General features: G+C 39.6%; 1 protein-coding gene across 4 annotated transcripts in view; it reads right to left on the bottom strand.

Moving 5' to 3' along the window:
* Positions 1-25,435, bottom strand: part of FAM63B (family with sequence similarity 63 member B) — a 72,271-nt gene that overhangs the window by 39,450 nt on the left and 7,386 nt on the right. For 2 of the 4 annotated variants that reach the window (XM_019504303.1, XM_019504305.1), the window contains exons 1-5: positions 14,922-16,820; positions 14,324-14,399; positions 7,101-7,259; positions 3,686-3,788; positions 476-618 (exon numbers count right to left, since the gene is read on the bottom strand). In XM_019504303.1, the coding sequence (XP_019359848.1) occupies positions 476-618; positions 3,686-3,788; positions 7,101-7,259; positions 14,324-14,399; positions 14,922-15,013 (573 nt within the window). In that variant the 5' untranslated portion in view covers positions 15,014-16,820. Of the gene's footprint in view, positions 1-475; positions 619-3,685; positions 3,789-7,100; positions 7,260-14,323; positions 14,400-14,921; positions 16,821-17,919; positions 17,985-23,348; positions 23,407-25,435 lie in introns of those variants that run through there. The other 2 variants (XM_019504306.1, XM_019504307.1) reach the window with 2 other exon arrangements.

Raw genomic sequence — 25,435 nt, 5'->3', positions numbered from 1 at the left:
TTAAATATTTAGTGATTTTTATGTTTTAAAAAAAGTGGGTGCATCTACATAAGACGCTACATCACTGCAGTGACGAGCTATGGCGACATAGCATTGGTGGGCACAAACCGTGATGCTGATGCTACTGCGAAGCAGTACAGCCCATGTGGTGCCAAGACTGCGCAGTAACGGTGGTTACTGCACAGTCATTTAGTACTTGCTTAAGTACTAAATGACTGCGTAGTAACAACAGCGTGGTCTGGCACACATGCAGACATACCCAGTAATCAGTAAACTGTGAAAAAAGTATTTGGTCTAGGCATAAAGTATACTTAAATCACAGCCACCTTTCATAGCAATAATTTGGAACTCTTGCTTATTTCCACATCATTTAAAATACAGAAAAAAAAATAGTGGGACAAAGTTTTTTGCAAGTTCACTTTTCCTGTTTGACATCAAAGATGATAAAATGTCGAAGCAGCATTAATAATCATACCTTATATTTGGTCATGGTGCTAAAATGGTTGTTCCTGAAGAACACACAAAGTTCTCCTTCTTGAACTGCTGAAGTCAGCTCACATAATCCATGGTATGTCAACTGAGTGGCTGTGTTGTTCAGAAATTGCTCTGCTACAAATCCTATAAAAGCAACATACAATGTTAAATGTGCATCAATCATACACATTTTAAAAACATACATCTTGTATAACAAATTAGACTCATCAAAAGATCACTGCCAACTAGTAAAATAAATAGTTATGGCCAACATGATAGATTTTGTTGTAAGAAAATATTTTTTCTTTCCTTCTAAATTTAAAAACATTTCAATGCTTTACTACAATCGTACTCAATAAATTTTGGATTTTTAAGTCCTCAGGTGCATTGAAAGCACAAATCAATTTTTAATTTTTTTTCTAAGACATTTTAACTAGTATTCTTGGAGGAAAGTGTACAGCCAAAGTAGGACTTCTCAGAATGTGTTGGTGTTTGTTGCATGGCTAAGATGCTAACAATCCATATGCAGAGCAGCCTACTTCCTTTGGAATATAGCTTTGGTTATTACATGAAGCCTGACAGGATAAAAGCATATATACTTTTTTCTACCTCGCTGATGTATGAATACTGCTTAAAAGAGTTGGTGGTATTTATTTTTGTTTTAATCACATATTTCAGTAATTCAGGCTATTTACTCTTTTTTTCCTGGAAGAATCTGCAGATGACTGGAGAACTAGTCAGATCATGATATTGCATATAATAAGGAATGCAAAAGGGGAAGAAGCTTGTAAGAGCAAAAGTCGAACTTAGGCCTGTAAGGAACTTCTTACAGTTATCTAGTTCAGGGGCTGGCAGCCTAAGACTTGCAGAGACACTGGATCTGTCCCACAGAACCAGAAGACTTTGCCTCTGCCTACACCTGTGCTGGGGCCAACTGTGCCCATGCTACTACTGCCACAGCTTTGCCCTAGACCAGCATTTCTCAACCCATGGGTCACAAGAATATGTAAAAGGGTCACAAACACACTTTAAAAATAGATTAACAAACTTTAAAAGTGGATTCTCTTTTAAAGGAGAAAAATATGGGAAACTGCGGGTTACCTCTTGCAGGTTGGCAAAGTTCCAGCCTGCAAGGGGCTGCCTGGTAAGGCCGTGCGAAACAGCACCCTTCCTTTCTGACTTGAGTTTGAGGTTTCAACAGAACAGCATTTTGCTTCCAAATACATTTCAATTTGAAACTGCTGTTCCATTTCGTTTTGACAAAAAAAGTGACGCTGTTTCAACGTTTCACCCATTCGCTAAAATGGGGAAGCTCGGAATAGCCTGTCTCATTTGGCAGGCAGATTGGGGCCCGCAACCCTGTGAGGGCTGCGGGTGCTGTGCCAGTCCTCCCAGGGCTGCGGACCCCCGATCTGCCTGCCAGATGAGGGAGGGAAGCTGGGTGCTGCTGCCTGGGGAAGGGAACTGAGCCCAATCACTCAGTTCCCCTCCCCAGCGCTACCATCGGCTAGGGAAAGGAACTCAGCCCGATGGTAGCGCTGGGGAGGGGAACTAAGTCTGGGCTCAGTTCCCTTCCCCTGCGCTGTGATCGGCTTTCCGCAGCAGAAGCCGGGGAGAGCCAGGGCTGCGTTTCACGCTGAGCCACATGGGGCTGTGGAGCCACTGGGAGTGCAGCCCTGGTTCTCCCCTGTCTCCTACCACTTGGCTGCTTTGAAACCTGAAACATTTCCAAACGTTTTGAATAGCCTTGTTTTGTTTCGAGGCTGTTTTGAAGCCCTTCATTTCGATTTGATTTCGCTGTTTCAAGCTTGAAATGAGTCGAAACAGTGTCGAATTGAAACAGCTGGCAAAATTTTGCACAGCCCAACTGCCTGGGGCTGGAGGGAGTGAGAGGAGTGCAATCAGGAACAGGGTGCCACACGCACGTGTCAGCCAGGCAGTGTGGAAAGCAGTTCCCGCAGCTTAGTCTATGGGGCAGGGGGGAGGGCAAAGATGATGTATTGAGGGGTATGTGCTCCCCCCCCCACAAAATTTGTGTGCCCATAGTGGGCCTAGGGCTACAGCCTGACTAGACTGGCATGGGCAGGAGCTGCCTCCACAGCCCAGCAGGCAGGACCCAGCACACGAAGGCAAAACAGAGTGGCAAGACTCATTGCTGCCGCTGTTGGGATCCCTCATTCCTGCTGCTATTAGCTCTCCAGCTCAAATAATTGTCCACCCCTGGATTACAGCATGTACCTGGTAGAGGATATCCAGGGTATAGACCCCCAATGCAGAAAGGACTAGAACTGGCATTTTTTGCTTCCCAGCAAATTGCTCTAATCATCAGAGCATGGGCTAGGCATTTGTCCTATCCCTCTATAGCACCCCCCCCCAACACACAAATGCTGGGCTACAGTACCTTACACTTAATGTTTGTTGGATGAAAACCTACAAAACAGGACTGTGCAAGTTTCTGCACCACTAGGAGCATGGACCCAAGCTAGAATCTGGAATCCTCCCCCTTTCAGTCAGCATCCACGTCTCATTGAGCCACATGCCCTCTGGCTCATTCTCTGCTTCCTGGCCCTTCATATCTCCCTCTCCTGGTTGCCCGACAAGGGGAATCTCTGGGCAATGCCTAGATGGATTTTTTTAATGAACTGTATACTTCCAGTAAAATCTCTCTCTACTCATGCATTCATAGATACTATTTTTCATACCTCATCACCAGTAAAATCAGATTCTCTTATGAAACCAAGTGCATAAAAGTCAAAAGATGGGGAAAATGGCTGAAAGTTAAAAACCTCAAAAAACTGAAACAAAGAATTGTACTAGCTGAAAAGTTGAGACCCAACATTAAAAAAAAGCACAGTATTTCATTCTAATACTAGTTAATTTCTTTTTTAAAAGAGTACATAGTTCCTATTTCTAACCTCAATGACACGCAGCAGACATGAAATCTGAATGTTGCCTAACTGACCTCAGACCCAAGAAAATTTAGAGAAAGATTTTTTCCAGATTTTTGAATCTGAGAAATGATAGAGTTAAGTTAGTATTCAAAAATTCCACCTCCAAACTGCAATCTCAGCAGAGATTTTTTAGGGAGCACATTTACAGATGAGGTTTAATGGACATGAGAGTGTATGGGGTGTGCATGGAATGTGTGAAAAGATAATGTACTTAAACAGTGGAAAGGGAAGAAAGAAAACAGACAACAGCATTCACCTACCTTCACTAACCAGCTCACTGTTGTCTGACTGTTTACAAGAGATTATTTTCTCCACCAACTGATTGTAGCTACAGTTGCCAACTGCTTTCACTATGTCAGCAATCTGAGTAAGGACAAAAATAAATACAAAACCTAAATAATCCATTCATCTTTATGATGAACAGAAAACAGTTTCTCCCTGTGGACCTCTGGAAGTTTGCATAACAAGATAACATCTTAAAAATAAAAGTATCTACCATAACAATTTAGCTCAGATAATCTACCATGCAAAGGTCAGCAGGTAACATTGGTTTAAATAAGCTGTAGTCTTCACCACCCCTGAGTTAGAGTAAGACTACCTAGATTAGACAACAGAGCTCTAGTAGCATAGGCAAAACTAAAAGGCAGAATCCTTTTTTCTGCTGGGAAATTAACACCACCCATATAAGCAACAGAAAATGTCTGCCTCCATAGGACAGAAAATACATTTAGATTTTCCCATATATTCATCTGGTTGCTGCCCCCCCCTGTTAACAACCGGTGCCTTCCCCAAAGTGTATTGTAGGCCCAGCTGGCACAGCTGCTATAGCAGAGCATCCAGAAGTCATATGGCTGCGTATTCACTCCAGCAACTTCCCTGGGCAGCTGCTGTCTGCTGGCAGAAGGCTTTTAAAGTAGACAAGCCTTAAGTGAAGTAGTATACAATGCCCTCAGTACACAGCAGAATTATGCCAATGGGAGACTACACAAAGACAATCTTTCCTTGTTCTTCTTTCTGCTTCTGACATTATCTTCTAGAGCTGTTGTTAAAGACAGTTACAAAAGAACCACTCTGAAATACAGTGTAACTGCACCCAGGTCATCTGCCGGAGTCCATAGACAATGAGGATTATACATATTTTGCTTTTTAGAAGGGAAAAAAAAAATCTTCAAAATTTCAATGCGTCTCGTAGACCACATAAATACATACTCACTTAAGCCACTTTTTTTTCACAAAACTTTCTACTGAATTATAAAAAAAACAGTAATCAATTGACATGCAGCTAGCTATCTTTTTACCTTTCATTGGGATATGCATCTGGTATTCTTTTAGCAATTCTCAAAAGATTTAGCAAATAAAAAAAATACACTTTTTTTCTTTTTTTTTCTTTTTTATTTAAAGAAAAACTAACAACATTGTTACAATTAAAACATGCCTGCCATAGTTATGTCTGGGCTTTTATGCAAGTCTTGAATTTCAGAAAATTCTGGCTCTTTAGGATCAGACAGTAAGTAATTTCCAGAACAGATTCCTCTAGTACAATATCCCCCGTTACAGCTTCCTAGAGAACTGAAGCTTTGTAATCTTTATGATGGACACATCAACTGATTTCACCCTTCTGGAAGGTCGTGGAAGCAGATGTTTGGGTAGCTGTGGTTCTAAAGTAAATACCACTTAACCTGTATCCAGGTTATAGCTGCATTAGTCTAGGGGCAAAAGGAATCAGAACTTACGATAGAGGTAATAACTTACTAGATCAACTAGATTTTTGCAAAAAAATTCTTTATTTGCAAGCGTTCAGGCACAAACACCCTTCTTCAGACATAGGAGAAAAGACTGTAAAAGTTCTCATGGGTAGAAATGAAAGTTCATATATCATAGGAGAGTTGAAGTTGTGGTAAAATCTTTCCAATCAGGAGATTTTTTACTGCACCTTCAACTCTCCTATGACATATGAACTTTTATTTCTACGCAGGAGAACTTTTACAATCTTTTCTCCTATGCTTGAAGAAGGGTGTCTGTGCCCGAAAGTTGCAATTAAAGATTTTTTTTTCGCAAAAATCTAGTTGGTCTAATAAAAAAGATATCACCTCTACCAGGAGTTCTGACAACTTAACCTTTAGTCTTCTTCACATCCAGGATTTTTACTCCCCTTTGTAAAGCACATAGCACAACAGCCGTCCAGGTCAGACTAAAGCCACTAGGTGTTACCCTAACATTAAATAACTAGCAGTAATAAGAAAAGCTAAACTGCACTTGGAAGCAAGTGATAAAACAGAAGTAATTTAAGAGCATCAGAACTACAGCTGCTGTAGGTGATGCTCTTTGTAGACCAAGAGAAGCTATGTAGAGTATATCTGAAGTTTGCAAAGATCTGGAGAGCATAAATAAGCGACTTAATAAAATAGCTACAGTACATAGTCAAAATGAAAAAAAAATTCTGGCTATGAAAAAAAAAAATCACTTCACATTCTTGAAAAAAATTGGAGTTGTAGGAAAAAAATCTTGATATTTGCAACCCTTTAATGACCATACCTAAGAAAAAAATCCTAAAACAGAGAGAAAATGTTAGCCACTTCTCTAGGATAGTTTCTAGAAAACAAAATATACCACCTCTCTTCTTATCTGGATGCCGACTCAGGCAGCATAACAAACAACTTGTACTACTCCTGCAGATAAACAATTCATTTTCTGAGACTAGTTATAATGCACTCTGTCCTGGATATAGCAGCTACAAGTAGGGCATAACTTGAGTAAGGAGTGAAATAGCATTATATTCACCATCTTACTAGCATACAGTCTCTCATGTGAACCAAAGACTGAAATGAATGATACTACACTACTAGAAATTCAATGCATCCTTCAGACTGTCAATGCTATTTTAAAATCTTTGAACAAGTAAAAAGCAGCAAATGCTAGACCTTTTTTAGATCTAGCACTCAGTCCTTGAAGCCTAGCATTTGCTCCTTACAATAGTCCTTTAAAATAAACACCCCTATTCATATTTTTGGCTGAGAAGTCAACAAAACTTGTCAATTGACATTCCAAGCATCTAACTTAATTTTTAGGGTGGCTCCCAATAATTGCCTTAAACCAGCCCAAGTCACTTGAACTGCTCCTTCAGTCTGCATCTTCCCTCAGGCTGAAGGGTTCCTTCAGCAGCAAGCCTTCCTAAGAAAGTCTTGCAAACTATTTGTCCCCCTGTCTTGTGTGAGCTCTAGCTGGGACAGCACGTACAAGAAATGGGGTGCAGAAGGGCGTGCATTTAGGAAAAAAGTTGTGACTGCTTCTCATTGATTTTTTGTATTTACAGCCTACAATACCCAGATAAGTTCCAAATACACTGCAACACGGTAGGGAAGGAAAGAAGGCAGTCTTGTCCTCAGATCCTGGAGCACAACAAAACTTCTTGGATTGGGCTGATCTGCTGCCAGAGGTCACAATTATGGGTTTACAATATAGATAGTTGATATCTCTGGACTATCACTGGAGAGACAACCATCAACTCGTCTCTGTGCAACTAAAGAGGCAACTAGTTTTCAATTAAAATTGATCAGGTAACTGTGAAAACTGAAGTGCTGTATAGATCTTCAAAGCTTTTCATATTTCTTCAAGAAGATAAGTAATAGTTTAGAGAAGGAATGGATTACACATTATTTAGGCTGATTTACTTACCTGAGGGTCCACTAACCATCCATGGTACAAGGGAATATCAAGAAGGTCAAACACAATACATTCAGGTGTGTATTCAAATACTCGTACACCAGTGAATTTCACATTAACATCCAGGCCCGTCTGCAGTTTATGTAAAATAGCCATTGCATCACTCATATTCTGGCAACAGAAAAAAAATACAGGTGAGCCAAACAGACAGTGTTAGAGGACTACCTACATCTGATGGCTATTCTTTTAAGTTGAGCTTTCAAGAAAGTTGACACTTACAGAAAAAACCTGCAAAAGGGCACAACAGTAGTTTCAGTGAATGTTTTCTTCACTAAGTTTCAATAGATAACAACACTCGAGATAATGTTCAAACACAGTAAACTTCAATTGTAATTTCACACAATGAGGAATTACCTGGAGCCAAAATGCTTTTGTTATTATTTGCACTATTGGAGACTGGAGGCACAAGTCAAGGACCAGGGCCTTTATTGCGTGGACCCATGGAAAGGAATCTCTAGAAAAACTCTACCAGGACTTTAGAAACTTCCTCCCTTCCATCAAGCTGAATCCTGAATACTCTACCAAGCAAATTAGTTTCTTAGACACAACCGTGAAACTTCAAAAAGGCTACATCATTAGGACATATGGGAACCCAAATGACTGATACAACTACATCCACACAGCCAGCTTTCACCCTAAGCACACCCCTAGATTCAACTATCAACAAACAATAGGAATGCATATTTCAGAGATCCAGAACTGGGTTTCTGACACTTATAAAACAATCCCAAAAATAAAATCACTCAAATCAGCATAGCTAAACTCAGACCCTACTCCCATCTCCTAAAATAACAATCCTGTGACAAGGACAACAGAATCCCTCTTAGACTTTAGATCATTATGACCTCCAACCCCTCCCAGAAAAGTGGCAATCAACTCAAGGTAACATTGGGGGACAAGCCTGTCCTGGCTTACAGGTAGCTCCCCAGCCTCAAACAACATCTCTCCAGCAACAGACCACAAGCTACCTGGGCCTTGCTATAGCCTCAGTTGCCAGCAGTATTCCCTCATCATCAGATCACACCATCACTTGACCAAGCAACAGGAATTAGAATATCCATGGTTTATTCACTTGCTCCTCCATTAAAGCCATCACCTGCTGTCTAGTCAAATAGGGCAATGCTTATGGGAAAGAATGAACAGACATTGATCCAACATCAATTCCAGAAAGACACAGAAGTGTGGCAATACACTTCAACCTGCCAGGATGTTTCATCACTACTACAGAGTAGTTGTCCTCAAACAAAAGAACTTTAAAACCAACTCTAACATGAAACTGCAGAACAAGAAACGATCTACAGATTGGACTGTGTTAACCATGGTTTCAAAAGGGAATGGATTCTTATCCTATTAGCTGGGCTAGCTGTTAACTCCAGTGGCCTTAAGTGGTTAAACGCCACATTTATCTCAATTGTTGCAATCAACAGACTCTTAGCAGTACCACCCCCCCATCCCTTTCCTTTCCATAGAAAACTCTTTCTTCCAGCCAGTCCTTTCATACCATAAGAAGCAGGTTGTTGCCTATGAAAGCTCTTGGCTCGCTGAACCAGTTAGTGATTCTCAACTGGGGTTAAACTGCTCATGCTCTCCCTCTACAACAGGGCTCTCTAATCAGCCTAAAACAAGCAAGAAAAGCTGCCTCACGGCACGCAGCTCTTTCCAACCCATTTTGCCCAGTGTTCCTCCAGGAAACAGGCATGGGTGGAACTTTCTGTCCACTTCCATTTCCAGGAGGATCACTGGGGGTGCTGGACCAGAGAGCTCCAAAGCACCAGGCAGCTCTTGCCTGCTTTAGGCTGATCAGAGCCCTAATACAGGAGATGCACGCTCACATGGCACAGTACTTCCTAGGCTGGCTGTTTCAGACAGGACAGTGTCAGCACAAATTTACATCCCTTCCTGGCAGCAGACCCTGGCTGAGAAGTGCTCAGGTAAGCCAAGGCAGCACAAAGAGCGATTCTCAACAAGGGGTGATGCTGCACTCCAAAAAGTAGTGGTGGGGTGCCTGAAAATGTTGACAACCACTGTAGGGTCTCTTATCACTGTTGTCGGGCAGTGATTCTCAATGAGGGTTCTGCAGCACTCTGGGGTGCCTTGGGACCCTTTCAAAGGATGCCATGCAATGGTAGCACGGTTAGGTGTGCAAACATGATTTACAAGATAAATCCAGAGATTTCAAATAGGTATCCATAGCGTTAAAAACATTCTGACCTGTTGTGGTTTTTCTGGGTTCTCTGAAATGAAAGAATTACTCTACTATTTTTCTGTAGCCAAAAAAAACCTAAGAGCTGTCATTTTCCAAGAAGTGCCTTGAGTTTAACAAGGGGTACCGTGAGTCTGAACCTGCTGCAAAACGCTGCTCTAAGATGCCACTCTGCCAAATCTTCTACCTGTATTAGTATCTAAAGACAGAGAGGTTAAACCTTCAGAGCAGGGACTAAACAAATATTTTGGGGTTTTGGGGGGGTTTTCTTTTTAAAGTCCAGAGTTTCATATTTTAAGCCTTCAATTTGTTGGTTTTCAGGAAGGAAAAAGGACAAGCAGCAGCATGTGAAACAATATTTGTTACCCTTTCTGCAGGTTCTGGTTCCATAAACAGACAAAAGAATTGCAAAGTAGACTAGAAATGGGTAAGTAGCACTATTGAGAGACGTTGATAAAACAAAACAAAACAAAACAAAACAAAAAAAAACAGCTAGTGAACAGTCAGTAGCCACTAATAGAGGCAATTTTCCTCATCTACCAGAGCGGCTATGCAGAAGCAGAATTCTACCATTTGCAAATCCCCACTGAACTTTGCCTGACATCAGTCTACATGTCACTCCTTCTTACCAAGATTAAAGAAGCCAGATTCAAGTAATTCCTATCTCTTCTCTCTCCATGTCCCCAAACCAGAAATCCAACACTAGAGGAGAAAAGGTGTTTATGGGCCACCTGTCCAGCAATATCCTGGTCTTCAAATAATGAAGACGGGCTAGAAAAACAATTGAAACAGAACTACAGAAAAGTTTAAAATATGATAAAACTGTTAGAGTTTTAAAATTAAAGTATTATTGGAAACACAAACTTGACTATTACCCCTTGAAAGCATTTGACAAGAAACAGGACTAGATCATTAAAATAATAAATGATACTTTAACTTGGCTTTACAAAATTCTTTTTTCCTAGCTGAGCAGGGTAAAATGTTTGGAAAGGTTACTTATTAATATAGGAGAATAATTATATCATACAGCCACCTTTGTATAAACCTGAAAAGTAAAACAAAACAAAAACAACTTTAATCAAAAACATTCCCACAGCCTTATTCTGAACACACTTTCAAATAGTTTCTACTGCAGGAAACCTGGCATAAAAGTAATCATTATTAAGATGACATGATCTACCTACTTCTAGAGGAAATTTGCTCTTAACTAAGGGAATCATGAGCATTTTGATGGAAAAATCTTCACAAAGCATGCAAGTAGTTTTTTCCACTAGGTTTATAAAGTGTACATGTAATCGTGAACAATAATTGAAGCTCTTCAGATAGCTTCCATTCCTTGAGATGTATCCTTTAAGAGAAGGGAACCAAGGCTAGTCAGTGCCTTGCAAGATCTTCACTAACAGCTTTTTACAATCCATCAAAACCATGGAAGAAATAAGCAGAGATGCAAGAGGACAAGGAGAGAGCATAGTATTTTCCACCCAGAGGGAATAAGTACGTATTTTACAGTAAGTACAAAGTAAGTGTTTTTCAGTAAGTACGTATGAAAAAGTATTACAAGTTGCAAAGCGTTCAAAGAGAATTCATGATTTGACCATCAAGAGTTTACTGAAAACTTTAGTGACCTATTTTGATAGAAAACCAATAAGAGAGAATTCAGCATGAGCACTATGGACAGAAGGGGTCAAAAGAACAGAGCTAAAGAATGGTAGAGTTTAAACCAGTTGAGGTGAGGGAAAAGGGAAATAATGAGTATGAAGGAGGCAGGAAACAATGACAGTAGAGCTACAGGATGGACATTCAAGAGAAAAAAAAGATGACAAACAATGAGTCATGAGCCAACTATGTTTACAAGACACATAGGTGTACAGGAGGATGATTTATCCAATTAAAAGCAATCTACTAAATGGCACTGAAATTGTAGACAACTGGATCAATTAAACAATGTACTAAGCAAGAGATTTTAGTTGAGAAGTTAATTTTGTATCAAGTTAATGAGTGAATCAATAACCTGATTAAGACCCAAGCCAAACTGATTGCGTGTGTTGGAATCCAGCAAAAACATATGTATTACAAAAAACAAAAAAAACAAAAAACAGTTTGTGTGTATCCATAAAAACTAAATTACTCTTGTAAAATAAGCTGTATTTTCACTAAATTGATAAAAGGTACATCTCTGACCCAGGGGCACTTCACACTTTTGAGATTTTATCCCAAACTACAGAAGTGCTAAAACTATCAGAAAAGGCTTTAATAAGACTGGCAAAAATGCTGCTTTCTCCCTACACTCTACCGCAGCCAAGAATTTTGGTGGAAAAGGCTCTCCCTCAGATTATTTTTAACACAAAAAAAAATGAGCCACAGAATTATGCTGCTATAACTTAAATAAAATGATATTGCTTTTATAGTGTTTATCTTCAATATCACTAAGGCTGAAAAATTATTTTTAGTAATTTACTGAAGTTAAATCTATGCTAGTTACTAGACATGTTCTGTAGATCCACTACTGTACACACACACACACACACACACACACACACACACACACTAGAATGTTAGTCCAGATTTGAATAATGGTAAAGACGAGAAAAATCTGTTTCTAGTGCGTTAGAAAATTTTGTCTGTTCAAATAAGCCACTCTTAGAACGAGGTTGGAAATTCCTTCCCACAAGTTATATTAGACTCCCCCCAATGAAAGTGTCAAATGTTATTCCTCAGTAAAGTGAACAATTCTTGCAGTAGAATCAGCCAGATCAGTTCTCAATTAAATGCCTATTGTATTGAATACTTATATTTTAAAAATCAAGACAGCCCTTATTAACATTCAACATTTACAGTCAGTTTCATTTTGTTTAATCACTTTTGATATTTTAACATTCTATTTCTTTTTATAAAACAGTATGCCGAGAAAGAGAGAAATGAGTCACAGCACAAATACACAATACCCTTCTACTAACACCCATACTGTTTGCTCTTGTTGGATTGATGTGACAAATTTCTCAATTAGATTTTCCTCATGTGTATCTAGACCAAAAAAAAAAAAAGTTAAATTTAAATTTGGGACCACATATCAGTAATTTAAGGGTAAAGCACATCACAAAGATGTAGTATCTATCTCAAAACCAAGCATTATAAAACAAACAAACAAAAAAAATCAGAAATAAAGATACTTCTTTCTTTTAATGAATCTTATGTATGTTAAAGGTAAAATAGAAGACGGGGTAGATCGCACCTTACAGACTAAATCAGAGATGCACAGCACGAGGTTTTGTCCACCCAAGTTCATTTCATCATTGTTTAGGTACGTAAACAAACTTCACATGGCTTATAGAGACACCATGCAATTGAAAGTAATGTGTAATTGTGTTTACAGTCTCAGATGAAACTTCAAAAGACTTGCATAAAAAACAGCTTATCAAATTTGGTGTTGATGGATTCAAAGTAAGAACAAGTAAGATTGCTGCAAAATATTGGTTAAACCTGCAGTTCATCTATCTACAAGCCAATTTAACACAGAATTTCATTAAAAGAATACTTTTCTTTAATCTTGCAGAGGAACATAAGAAAAAATGCGCTTAGCAATTTTTCAGTAAGCCCGTTGATTTGGGTATGAGAAAACCAGAGAGGCTGCACTTTGATTTAGTAGCTAATTTTCTTCACCCTCGTCCAACTGGGCTATAACTATCACATTTTCCATAATACTTTTAGTAACTACCGATAACCAGTTACTAACTTACACACACATAACTTTAGGTCAAAGTTTAACACACAATTAAATCAGATCTTGGATTACGTTTCATGTCGGACTATACTGTATTTTAATTTTAACTTTGATAATGATATTCACCTTGATGTTTCCAACATAGAATGGGAAGAAGCAAACATATATACTCTGAAACAGGATTAAAAGTGCATAACCCCAAACTGTTTAATAAATTTAATCCAATGAAATATTCTCTATTCTTAAAAATGTTATATACAGTCAACAAGAATCAGCTATGTCTGTATGTAGATTGGGTCTGAAAAATTCACTCACCAGAAGCAACTGGTGGAACTTTCCCTACTAAATGTTGGAGTCTAGGTTAAATTTTGCAGAAGCTAACATAACTATCTTTCTGTTTAAAATGATTGTCTATCCTTCACTGTTCTAAAGAAAATTCTTCTAAAACAAGCATACTTCAGCATAGCCAGTCTTTCCAAGTCAGTTCCAGTTCCTCTGCATAGTATTATCAAGCAGCAAACTGAGTAACAACCTATTCTTTTTCACTGTTTTCAGATCCATGTGATCCTTCAACATGTGTTCCACTCTTAGCGTGCATGTGTCCTACATGATCAGATTCCTTCTAAATAAAAAAAACCCTATGAAATAGGTTCACTTATGCAGCTGTTTTTCCTGAACTTTTTCTGTATGCTACCTAACATCCTATTGAACTGAATTCCCAGATTGGTGGCAGAAAAAGTGCCTTTACCATCGTGGTAGTATGCAAGAAGTTGACATGCTGCATGATGATTATTCAAGTATAACACCAAGACGACAGTTTTCTCCTTATTGAGTGGCAGGCACCATTGATGATAACATTTTTTTCAGAACTGTAAGGTCACAGGAGGCCATTATCTCCACTGCTTCCAACTACTTTGAGCTCCTTGTTATAAGCAGGTCAACAATACACAAAACTGAGCAAAACAGGAGCAAGTATAGAGTTCTTGGAAGAGCCATTCTTCAGTGCACATGTGCACCTCCATCTACTGTTCAGAAGGAACCAGTACATCTACTGGACAAAATCTCCTCTAAGGTATGCAAGCTGCAGATATTTTAAATAATGGTGCTTCAGCACCCTACTGCTGCGTCATAATGCGTCATGAGCCATAGGAAAAAAAAGTCAACAAACACTGCCCTGCACTCTTCCTTTGCTTCAAAGGCTGACTCAGTCTTGGTAGGAAGAGGTACCAAGAAAGGAACTTCACCGCTCACCTGTAACAAATCTGTCCACCAGCTTAAAGAGGAGAGGACTCCTGAGGAAACTGTGACCAGCCTGTCCCTGGTGTGCCTGTTGGGTAGATACATAGATTTCAATCAGCCTTGCAGAGGTAGCAGGTGAAATTTGGAATACTGTATGATTCAAGGTCAGACTGCCACCTGCCTCATGAGCTTGAGGCAGTTCTTCACCCATGTCCCGGGTTGAGTGCAGAGCCTGTTGAGGAATTCTACCATAGCGCTGAAGGATCTTTGCCCATCACCCTCCCTCCCTTACTGTGAAATACTCCAAGGTGGACTCCAAGGCTCCTGGACACTGGAACTCACTAGTGAGCAACTCTGTGCCTCTAACCACCACCACTCTGCTCACTCTGTTGTCTCACTTGTTACTAATACCAGCCAGCCTGAAGCGGGGTACATAACGGAACACTGCTCTCTATGTTGGCCATCTTGTAAGATGACCTTTGAAAAGAGGGGTCTGATGGAAGTTATTCCTGATGGAAAAGTCCATGCTGTACTCAACTCCTCCCCACTGCCTCTCAACCCAAGAAGTCCAGGGAAGATCAGTCATTTCACTGGCAAGTTGCAGCTTCACCTCCTCAAAAGTTGCCTCCCGTCACAGACCACACTCCTCAGCAATGAGGCAGGAACACCACTCCAGCCAGCAATCCAGGCACAGCTTGTCATTGCCAGTTCCACACAAGAGGCTCAAAACCTTTCCCACGTGGTCATTAAACTGAAAAAAAAAAATCACAGATCCGTTTCTCTTCCCAAAGATCTGACACCAATGGTTCCTTTGCCTAAGAACCATGCTACCCCGGTACTATACTGCCATTGATCTCAACAAAGACCTTCCACACCTAAAACTTTACCTTAAGCACAAAGAATTACCTCCTCAAAACAAGACATCACCTCAAGCACTGGACAGCTCAGTACTGAAGCCATCTGTGATCCCAGACAATTTTCAGTAGACTCAGTTCCAGACTCTCCTCCCCTGAAATATTTGAGAGGATGTCATCTCCAAGATGCTCTCCAACCTGACCCCGCATGGTGCAGGACCAGCACTGTGAACAGGACTACAGCTCCAGTAGATGAGATGTATTCATTCTCATCGTCTTGAAGGCACACTTGACAGTTTCCCTTTCTCATACACAAACCCACCCTGAGTGGCACAGTGGGAGTCCCTCAGGCAACAGAAGGAAGCAACGGAAGAACATGGAAAGAGAGCATGAGCCTTCAGGGAGCAACCAGCTGTTAACTCTATATGCCCACAGTATGCCTACCAATTCTAACTATACTGGTTTCATGAAGTATGACATCCTAACTTCAGGAAACACACTTCAACTGTCTCTTTTTCCAAAGAAGTAAATAAAGCCACCTCTAGCTCTTCAACTCCAATCAGTAGAGGGTGACAGTACTATAGGAAGGAGTCTTTCCACAGACCCAGAACACCCCAATCCTAAAAAGAGGACCTCATCCTCATGTCCTGTTAAGGCAGTTAATCCTCTCTCTCCTCTACTTCCCAGGATGAGTTTAAACTGTTTTAAAGATCTCTTCAAATAAACTAAACAGATTTTTATTTTATAATCTACTACAAGGTCAGGCAAAAACTTAAGATCTTTTCCATACAAAGAGTTTGGACATGATAGTTTTTTAATGAAAACTGGGGCCTGGAAAAAAAACAAACCAAAAACATACTTTGGGCTCTCTTCTGCCTACTTCAAAGAGAGCTGTTAGAAATACCAAGTTTCAAAAAAGGGGCTTAAATACATTCATCAATATTGGGCCCTACTTTTTTGGTAGTGCAATGGTTTCAAGAGAAGCACAGAACAGAAAAATCCCACCCTTCATGAAAAGTATCCAAAAAGCTGACTCCATTTGATTATAAGTTATGTGCTTCCATAAACCTAAAGATGAAAATCATTTATTAATAAACTCAGCTCTTCAAATACAATATTCTCCTTTGAAATTAACTATCAATCAGGCATAATAAAATAACTACCAAGGGAACAGATGGAAGAACTGAAGGCTTATGAATCAAGGCCAGCTCACAGCCAGTATTCTCTTTGTACACCACTTTCAATGCCTCAGATATAGCTAAAATGGTATTTTCTGCCATTGCGAGGTATTCTTTCTATCTTAAGGCATGGTATATTTAAGGGGATTGAGCTCTTTAAGTAGCAGCATAGGCAGGATGCTTCAAGTTTCAAAGGCACCAAGGTGACCTGCTATCTCTGTATTTTGGTCCCTACACCTCAGGGGAAGCAGCAGAAAAAGCAGTCCTACTGCAACAGACTTCAGTCAAAGTACTAACCCTAGCAATGATCTTCTGAGCCTCTATGGCAGTAGTCCTCAACCTTTTTAGACTTAAGGTACCCTTCAGAAAATTCTAGTTCTTATTTTTCACTAATTTCTGGCTACAGAAAAACAGAACAATTATTCTGTTGCAAAGAAGTCAGAAAGACCACAACACGTCAGAATATTTTTGACATTGTGGATTCCTATTTGAAAACTCTCAGTTTATCTTGCGAATCATGTTTGCACACTTAACAGCATTGATATTGTGCAGCAACCCACAGCACCCTGGTTAAGAATCACTGCTGTATGGAAAAGTAAATTTTGATAGATACCATCCATCTGATGTTTTGTCACTCAGACCACAATCTGGACCTTTTTTGAAGGATCAATTTTGATGCCGTGATCAAGAGCCTGGCAAAACTTCCAATGAATCGTTTTTCTTTCTTTCCCTTCTTGTTTTTTAAGCAACCACATCTTTTCTTGCCTAGAAGTTTAGATGGGAACCTCGAGCTGGTGGGTCATTAAGATAGTGAGCAAGGGGTATCCATCCAGTTTCAGTCTTTTCCCACCACCTCTCTATTCTTTATCCCTCTTGGTTTAAATTAGAAGAAAATGCTTAAAAATTAAATACTTTTCACATAAATCTTAATACTTTTCATGGTATGTTTGTGATTAGGCTATAGCAGCACCTACAGATAAATGTGAAGTGATTACATTTTGTATTCCTATCTGCTTAAGGCAGCCTAATCTACAATGTGGTTTTCAGCTAACAAATTTCAGTATGCATGTCTACTATCAGCTCTCCAAGGACACTATAACTGAAAGGAAAAACTTTTTAAAAATAAAGCACAATGCAGCCTTTCATGTAGATTTCGCAATGGCTAAAATGACAGTGTGCAGAGCCTTATTTTTTTTCTCCAACAGAAAGAAAGGGACTTAAGTAGATTGCATACCAAGAGCAAAAAGGAAAAAAACATGGTAGAGGTAAAAATTTAAATAAGAACTATTTTTCTGCCTTTTCTAAAGGTAACGATGTGCATACTACTAGCCAGCCTTATTTCAGAGAAAAAGAACAAAACTGAGTTTTTAACTTAATATACAAGACCCGCAGTACAGAAATCTCTAATTTATGAAAAACAGCATGTGGGAAAAACAAACAAAAACAATTATTCTCCAACATATTTAACTTCAATAATAAAATTCAACACAAGTACTTTTATAAAATATAAGAAAACAAAGAATATTTTAGTTCATTACTGCAACATACACAATTTCTTTTTAGAAACTCTGCTTACCTGCTCATAATTCAGACGCTGAATTTCAGAAATTTCTTTTGGTTTTGCATCAAGAATATAATCTCCTAAAAAAGGAGAAAGTAAATTGTTTACATTTATAGCTGATCCCACAGCTCCAAGCTCTAAACAAACTTTTAATGAGTATGTCTCTGTGAAGCTGTTTGGTTATTTGACCATATAGTGGCACCTAAGTTCTCTAAGTTAATAAGAGTTCAATCTCTTAGACTTTTAATCAAAATGAAATAAGAATAAAGGTAATATACACTTTTCATAAAAGCCAAATGACAGGCAAGCAATTCAATAAGAACTAAATTTGGGTTCTCTCTCTCTCTCATTATTTTTTAAGCTCAATTTTCTTGGCTACGTGACACTTTTTTCAACTGTTAGCCCCATTAATTCAATTTAGAACCTAAAATTCAAGCTGGGTTCTTGTTTTCTCAACACATTATGAACAAATAACATTCTGCAAGCTAATTGCATCCACTTGAGTATAAATTAATAGTTTAACTGAACAACAAAACTGTTTAGCCACCTAAATTCAACTTGATCTTCAAGTTACAGGTTGAGTCTAAAAAGCTGGCAATTAGTGAAAGGCGTTTACTTTTAAGTGAGCAATCCTGAGCCGGAACAGAGTCTAACATCATAAAATAATTTTTATAAATCAAATGCTGTTGATTTTAGTACATTTCTAAGACACAAAAATACTGTTTAGTTTACAAGTCATTTGGTTATTTAATGTATAGCTTTGCTGATAACTGAATAAAAAAAGCACAGCTTTTATCATATAGTAACTGCTGTTCTTCAAAAATACTGTAGTCAGCATGGTTCATTTTAAATGTCCTTGTGAGTCCCATACTGGGAATATTTTGATTAGCCATGCCTATTCAGACTGCACAGGTATCTTGTGCCTTTTCATGCTCTAGTGCAATGGCATGATGAATCAGAGTGCCTGTGATCTTTACTCAGTTCCTTCACAACCTGAAGCCCATCTTACGCAATCCTGGCCAGCTACACCTCAGAGTACCATAGTTACTTTAGATAAGTAACTGATTTTTCTCTTTTTAGTATGTCCATGGTGATCCAGATAGATTAGGGTTGTCAAACTCTTTGGGCACCCCAAACCCAAGCCAGACCCACTTCCAGCAGCAGGACAAGTGAGGGCAGCATCAACCACTGTGGGTGTCTGAGCTGCTATCCCAGCTCAGAGCGCCATAGAGGTTAGTGCAGCCATCGTTCACCCCGCCACCACTGAACAGGGCTGTATACTCCAGAATTTAATGGCAGGCCCTGCCCCTTAATTCCTGGTCCCTCCTGAAGCTGTGTGTGCTGGATGACCCCCTTGATAGAGATCATTGACAAGCAATATCCTCCTTCTGGATGGTGGGAATGAGGACAACCAACTACATCAGCTGAACAGAAATTGGAATACTATTCTCCCACATTTGACATTGGATCTAGGAGGAGCAAAACCCAGCAAATGAGGAGTTAAACAAGAGTGAATTGCTGCAATGCCACTATAACATTTAAGACGCAATCAGAAGAAGTTGCTTCAGCTCTGCCAGAGTGAGCGTGATGAACAAGAGGGGAAGGTGTGTGCAAAAACCAGATAGTAATCCGATGCTTTACACTTGAGTTGTCTACTTAGCTTAGCCTTTAGGATGAAACAAATAGGTCTTTGAAGCAGCCCATGACTGTCAGAACCAAACTTAGAGACAATGCAACAAGAGGGTACAGTTTATTCTGTTACACGTGGACTACAGCTAAGGAAAGACCACAGGTAAACTAGCTTGCTTAAATTAAACATGCAGTTCAAGCTAAGGCTAGACAGACAAACATGGTCAAACACATCGTTCACAGCAATGACTACTACCTAGTCATCAGCTGAAATCTCTGCCCAAGGACCTGTTATATCATTATGGTTCAGGCTCATCTCCCAACCTATTGTCATGTCAAACCTGCTAACTGTGATGGAGATTAGCATGATAGATGATAATGACAGACATCTCCTGGAATAGGGAGTCATTTTCAAATTAACAGTACTGCAAATACTGTTTGAGGCTGGTACTAGAAACACTTTTGGATGGGTAGAGGATGCTAAAATGTCCTCAAGGACTTCAGAATGGCCCTGGAGTACATCTGGGAACACAGCATTCCTTCAGTCCTGGAGCTAAATGTACCTGTCCCCTCAAGTGAGAAATATCTAGTGGCTGCCTGCCTGGACCCACCTAGTGATTTCATGTGACTGTAGCCAAGAAGGTTAATGAATTAGAGCCATTGACTTCAAAGCCATATCTTACTTAACTATTGCTTTCTGAGACAGTGCTTTGGCAACCCTTTGTCTTTCACTGGTAGAATCCTTCCACTCTTCTCTGCTCCCCTATGGGAATGTGAAAAGGAGCATTTTCACATTATATATTTTGCAAACTACAATTGATTTTTTTAAACTATGATTCATAACTAGATAAGCCATAAAACAGCAGGGTGGGGGGTTATGCCAAAGGTGTCCAGCTTCTTTGGATTCTTTGCTTTTGGTGTCCTTTAGGCTGATCAGCCTTTTCCTGTAGGAGGGCATACCATTTTTCAAAAGTCTTCTCTGGGACTTGAAGCCATTTTGTTTGGCAAATAAGGCCTATAACAGGTTCCACAAAGTACTCATTTATTCACAGAACAATTTCTGTCATTACCAAAGAGTTCAGCATGTCAAATAATTTGGAACATTTTCTTGGATTCAAGTTGTTCCAGCATCCAATATATCTAAAATTCTCAATAACAGCTCCTAGAATACCTAAAAGGTACCGGTGGTTGGTGTCTGAGCTACCATGATCACTTTACAGGAGACGAAGCTAGAAGAACAGAAGAGAATTTCTTGCACTTATTCCATTATTTTAGATTGCAGTATTTCCGGTTCAGGGGAGGGTGCCATGTGTGCTGATGCTGGAGGTGACTGGAATCTCTTCTTGGTACAGACAGGTAAAGGAGGTAACACTTCATTACACTATGACCAAGATAGCACATTTTATGGATTCTGGTCCAACTGTGAATGGCCCTGTCACTGCCAGTCTTAACTGCACAAATCCCGGAATACCTGCTAAAGTGGCTATTCTGGTCAGTCTGAAGACAACTCTTTGCTGGAATTGGGTGAGATAGAGTGGCCCAAAGAAGTGCGTACGCCCAGAAAAGAGTGTACTATTTGTGTGGTTCTTGTAATAGCAGCACCAGTGTTTGGAGGAAATGTGAAGAGAGGTTCTCAAAGGCAAACTTCAGCACCAGTGTTCAGTCTGTGCTGAGGCAAGTTCCAGGCTTGCTCTTGGCATTAACATCGACAACAATACCATGAACGCCTTGACTTTCTTAGCCACTAGCATCTTGTTAAGCTTTACTGCAGATCAACTGCTCTGTGATGACTACCCTACAGCACTTTTCCTACAGCAGTTTAAAGGCTAAATTGTCTTAGTTTAGGTCTCTTGCACCAATGCCTACCCTACAGGAAAGTAAGAAACAGCAGCTCAATTTCAATAGCTAATATCACATAGGTTTTTTCCACAGTCAAAATACAGTCACAATCAAATAACTGAATGTCATACATCCTCAGGCCACCGATAAGCACACTGATGATTCTCCTGCACTCTTTTCAGTTCATTGAAGGCTATGCTTTCATGTACTGTAATGTGAAAGCATGCACATCAGCAGTTACTGCAGAGCAGCTGTTACTTGCTTTCTTTTACCCTGTAGTAAACTAGTTCATTGGTATATTCCCTTTGACTCCTCTCTTCAGTATAGACATAATATATGCTTAAAGCTACACTGTGTAACCAGGTTCTGCAACCAAGGTTGGTGCCAACAGTTCAGTAGTAAAGATCCTGACTGAGCTGGAAACTGAAGTGCTGTGTCAGCTTAGCCACTTTATTAAGCCTTTTCTCTTCACTGAAACTGGAGGTGTGCCTGATAGCAGGAATATTTGGAAAACAGTCACCATAGTTCAGGCCATGCCTTCTCCATCTTCATGGACTTTTCCAAGGAGATGCAACTTGATACTTGTATGTCTCCATTTCCAAATGCAGGAATAGAAAAAGCAAATGCTGGGATATTTGTTGTAGATACATCCTCCAAGGTAGCAGATAAATCTACTATGCCCATCAATCAGTGGGCTGTTATTCCAAATGCAGGATTTAACCCCAATTGCTATCTCCATTTCTAATTGCCATGATTGTGTGTGTGCGCATGCGCATGTGTTTACACACTTTTTTCCCCTTAAAGAAAAAAATTATTTATTGAAAAAGAAAGCATCAATTATGAAAAGACAAAGGTAAAATCTAACCATTAATCCTAAATAAATGTCTTAGAATTAAACTAATGTGCGATATTGCAAGCTGCCCATCCAGTTACAATTTATTGAAGTCTATTATTCCATTTAAGATAATTTGGGATTCAACATTCAGATACTGGGCAATAAATTTCTTAACATTCCTTTTAAAAATTATGTAACCACCTTTTTCTGAACTAAAAATTATGTGCTGCAGTTGGGAAGGACATGATATATTTACATGTAGTGTGGTTGAATTTCTGCTTTAAATGCAAAAATCAACTCTCAGTTAACTGGCAGTTCCGAAATGCATATTCCTGAAACAATAAACTTGTACTACCTCTGCCACCTATAACAACCACATAGCACACATTCGTTATACATTTTCCACCTATTTATTTTAATCCTGGACAAAATATTCCCTAGTGAGAATGTTATCTATAATTTTTTCTTTACACGTTGCAGATTAATTATATATGAAACTCAAACATCATTCTGAAGCCACTACCCTTTGAGGGAAGAAAGTGTTGTACAGAGCTGAAGAAGTATAATAACTGCACTTTTCTGTCAGTTAGAGACTTGTCAAATGTAAACAGTTGAACCTATGTTGGAGACTGAATCTGATAATAAAATGGTGCCTCCAAATAAGAAACCCCATTCATTGTGTCAATTCCATTAATTTTTGCTGTTACTTTAATTGGGTCAGACTGCCAAGGGGTAGAATAAACTTACTGTGGATAATTAAAAGGCATAGCTGTCTCATTATGTCTCAGGAGCTATAAAAGGACCAACGTAGGAAACACAAGATCAGTATGATCAGATTAGTATGTTGTAGTATCTGGCACATACTATGCATTATCTGGGCTCTAGGCTGGCAACCACAGTAACGTTTTATATTCAGCTTAGAAGACAGTGCACTAAACTTCTGACAGCAGCAGTTAGGAAAATCATGAATTATAACCAATATTACAGTTTATTATAGCATGAAATATTTTGTGTAATCCATATTCAACTAACTGCTGTGGGAGAAAGTAATACAAAAAAAATCCTCACACAATTATACTATGTAAATTGGTAAATTACTTCCTTAAATTCAGTAATAAATTCTCTATTACTGATTACTAACCTAAATATTCCATCAGCTGTTCAGCTGTTATGATTTCCATCATCGGTGGCAGTTTGACCTGTGAAAGAAAAGCATTTTTAACAAAAAAAAACAAAAAACAAGAGGGATGCCCAACTTCTGCACGCCTCCTGGACATGTGGTGCAGGCCACGTTGCCACACAGCCTACTCCTGCTCCCTCCCCGTTACCGCCAACTGTGCAATGCAGTAAGCACTTCCCACCCACTCCACAACAGCATATTGCACTACATAGTTCCCACTCTCCTTCCTGCACAGGGTCCCTCGGTCTACCTGAGCCCCACAGTTGCTGGCTCCCGTGGCCCCATGGACTGCCCCACCCTACCCCCAAGAGCAAGAGCTGGATGCAGAAGCTGGATAAGGGAGAGGCAAGCAAAAAAAGAGTGCTGGGCACTTGGACTGAGAGTCTGGAGGCTGCAAGTTAACACCTCAGGGACCACATGCAGCCCACGGCCCTGGACAACGTGGTCCAGAAAATACCATCATTGTATTACTACAAAAATAAAGAATTTCTATGATTTGAATAAACACACTAGCCATTATAAAAGGTCCCCATGGTAATACATGTAGCAGAACCCAGGCCTCTGGAAATGTAAAGCAATGAAATTGTTGTATACTGTCTTTGTGCTGTATTTAACTGTAATGTGATAACATTTCCATTTCCATCTCTCTCACTTTTCTACTTCTGTGGGTTTTTTTGGGGTTTTTTGCTTCACTAAAATCTCTTTTCTTTCCCTCCACTGCTTTCTTTTCCCTACTTTTCTTCTCTTTCTACGTATTTCCTTTCTTTCCCCAAGATCCCTTTCTCTTACTATATGGTCTTCCAAATAATTTCATTATTCCCTCTGTTCCCATGATGTTGCAAATATAAAAAATCCTAGACAATAATAATCAAAAACTACTAAATACTGAGCACAGTTCAGAGGAAGTGCCTAGGCAAAATTCTTCTCTACACTGAAAGAAAAAAAATAGAAAAGTTGTGTTGAAATTTTGGAGCTTGGAGTACTACGTTTCATATCAGCATTAGAAGCTGAGTGTCTGATAAATGTTAGTCCTCAACAGTCTTTCAAACCTGTTTGGCCACTAGAAGAGAAAGGAGGTCTTTCAGTTTCTCTCTGCCAACCCTGAATGAAAGTCTGGAACCTCAGCTTGAGGTTCAGCCAAATAGCTTCAGTGCCTATTTCTGCTTAAACAGATGAAAATTCAAGATATTACTTCCAGTTCACTGTTTTCAGCAGGATTCCAAATAACAGAAACAAATTAAGACAGCTTTTCGTTCTGCTGTACCTTAACAACACTATGAACAGTCTTGCCACCATCTGCAAACTTTGGAAGAGAGCATTACTTTAGATTTCACCCTCCGTCCCCCGCAAAATTGTAAGAACTGAAATCTCATTTACTAATTTGAGCTCAGATTTTCTAGAAACTGAATGCACTTTTATAGACAAGTAAATTTTTCAAACAAACCACTGGAAGTGATTTTTATAAAACTTCTCAACTTCATAGTAACATTTTCACAATAGAATTAAATCACAAACACCTTAGAAGTAAATGTCTTTCAAAAATCTATCCTACAGTGATCACCATAAAAACGCATCTGAAACGTATGAGCTATGTAAACAGTAGAACCTGAAGGCAAGTCTTACATTTCCATTACTGAGCCTTAACCTTAACCTAGGAACAATGGCCACAAACTGGCAGAGAGCAGATTTAGGTTAACATCAGGAAGAGCTTCTTTATGGTAAGACACAGCTTTAAATGTTTTTTCTACATACCTCTACCTAGAGGCATGTAGAAAAAACATTTAAAGCTGTGTCCAGGCAGCTCATGAATGCTGTGATGCTGAGGCGAATGGAGTGTCTCATAGAAGTGTGGGGGGACCCCCCCATCACACTTGGCAGTAGACCCGGAAGTGACCAGAAGCACTTCCGGGTCTGACAGGGAGCGTACCGCCCCCCTTCCCCCCCCCGCATCCCCCCGGCTTGGCGACTAGTGCCTCCTGGGTCTGAGGCACACCTGGGGTCCCCCCCATGGCCGACTGCTGAGCTGGGGGCACGTCCCCCCCCCCCCC

The sequence above is a fragment of the Gavialis gangeticus genome, unplaced genomic scaffold (assembly GCF_001723915.1).
Source record: "Gavialis gangeticus isolate Ggan-Ray unplaced genomic scaffold, GavGan_comp1, whole genome shotgun sequence".
NCBI lineage: Eukaryota > Metazoa > Chordata > Crocodylia > Gavialidae > Gavialis > Gavialis gangeticus.
This window is presented reverse-complemented; position numbering and strand designations above follow the sequence as displayed.